This window comes from Eimeria tenella, genomic scaffold (genome assembly GCF_000499545.2).
Source record: "Eimeria tenella Houghton genomic scaffold, Eth_scaff4100, whole genome shotgun sequence".
Classification (NCBI taxonomy): Eukaryota; Apicomplexa; class Conoidasida; order Eucoccidiorida; family Eimeriidae; genus Eimeria; species Eimeria tenella.
In genome coordinates, this window is record NW_013545014.1 from 1 (window position 1) to 1691 (window position 1691).

The following is a 1691-nucleotide window of genomic DNA, read 5'->3' on the forward strand; positions in this document are numbered from 1 at the left end:
GCGGCAGCAGCCGTGGGGCCCCCGCCCGCGCAGCAGCTTGAGCGGGCTTTTAGTACCCTATGGGTTCAAAAAAGGTGTCGAGGGGCCCCCCAGGGGGCCCCTCTGGGGGCCTCCCCGGGGGCCCCGCGCCGGGTGCTGCGGGAGGGGGGCCCCAGGGGGCCCCCGAGGCCCCCGAACTCGACGAAGCAGCGCTGCAGCGGCTGCAGCAGCAGCTGCTGGAAGACGAAGAGTTTGCTGCAGACATGAGGGCTTTGCTGCTGGCGAAGTTCAGGGCCAAACACCGCAAGGGGGGCCCCCAGGACTGCAGCGAGGACTCCGAAGAAGAGTCTGAAGACTCTCTAAACCCTCAACAAACCCTAAACCCTCAACAAACCCTAAACCCTCAAGACCTCCGCAGACTCCAACAACTCGGCTACCAACTCCAGCCCCACGAAAGACTCATCCCCAAAAGCAAGTCCCACACTACAAAAGGACCCACAGGGGCCCCTAAGGGGCCCCCCGAGGGGCCCCACAGGGGCCCCCCAAGGGGCCCCACAGGCGCCCCCAAAGGGGCCAAGACCTCTAGAGGGGCCCCTGTGGGGCCCCACAGGGGCCCCTAAGGGGCCAGCAGCAGCAGCAGCACAGCAGCAGGAGCAGCAGCAGGGCCTCGCAAATGTCTGGAATTTCATCTTTTTGTTTTATTTTTGTTTTATTTCCTTTTTGTGTTTAGAAAGAAAAGCCTCTAAAGTGGTGGACGGGGAGGCTCTTGAGGCGGAGGAAGAAGCAGCAAATGCGGCTGTCTCAGATGAACAAGGTGAGGCCTGGGATCGTCTGGGATCGTCTGGGATCGTGTGGGGTTATCTGGGATCGTCTGGGATCGTGTGGGGCTGTCTGGGGTCGTCTGGGATCGTGTGAGGCTATCTGGGGTCGTCTGGGATCGTCTGGGACCGTGTGGGATCGTGTTGGGTTATCTGGGATCGTGTGGGATCGTGTGGGAGCGTGTGGTGTAATGTGAGATCGTCTGGGATCGTGTGGGGTTCTTGGGATCGTCTGGAGTCCTTGGGATGTCTGGGATGTGCTACTCTTGTTTCCCTCCCGCTGCTGCCGCTGCTGCTGCTTCCCTGCTGCTGCCGCTGCTGCTGCCGCTGCTGCTGCTTCCCTGCTGCTGCCGCTGCTGCTGCTTCTCCCCCTGGTGCATCTCCCACTGTTGCTGCTGCTGCTGCTGCTGCTGCTGCTGCTTGTGCAGCTTTGCTGCAGAAGCTGGAGGAGCTGAAGTACGAGCCGCCGCCGGGAATGCGGCGAGTGCCTTTTGTGGAGACTTTGGCCATTGTGGTCAGCCCTGATGCTGCTGCTGCTGCTGCTGCTGCTGCTGGGGAAGATGGGAAGGAAGCAGAAGAAGCTTTGGACGACCTCAAGAGGGAGGCCCGGTTGTACGCTCCTGCTGCTCCTGCTGCTGCTGCTGCTGCTGCTGGTAGTACTGCTGCTGCTGCTGTGCTGCTTTTTCTCCGCTTCGTGCTGCTCTCCGCTCCGTGCTGCTCCTGCGCTGCTGCTGCTGCTGCTGCTGCTGCTCCTCTTCCTGCTGCTGCCTATTCCGCACTCCCGCTTCTCCCTGCGCTGCTCTTCCTCCGGTGCTTCCTCCCGCTCGCTTAGCCTTGCCGCTGCCGCCGCCGCTGCTGCTGCTGCGCGCGCACACCCGCTGCTGCTGCTGCTGC

General features: G+C 62.6%; 1 protein-coding gene across 1 annotated transcript; it reads left to right on the forward strand.

The window, feature by feature from the left end:
• Window positions 1-59: 59 nt before the first annotated feature.
• Window positions 60-1629, forward strand: ETH_00036520 (uncharacterized protein; the record flags this gene model as incomplete). The annotated part of the gene is made up of 3 exons (XM_013379863.1): window positions 60-325; window positions 714-793; window positions 1226-1629. 3 exons carry the CDS (start codon window positions 60-62, stop codon window positions 1627-1629), a joined length of 750 nt encoding a protein of 249 aa, XP_013235317.1.
• Between the last annotated feature and the right edge of the window lie 62 nt (window positions 1630-1691).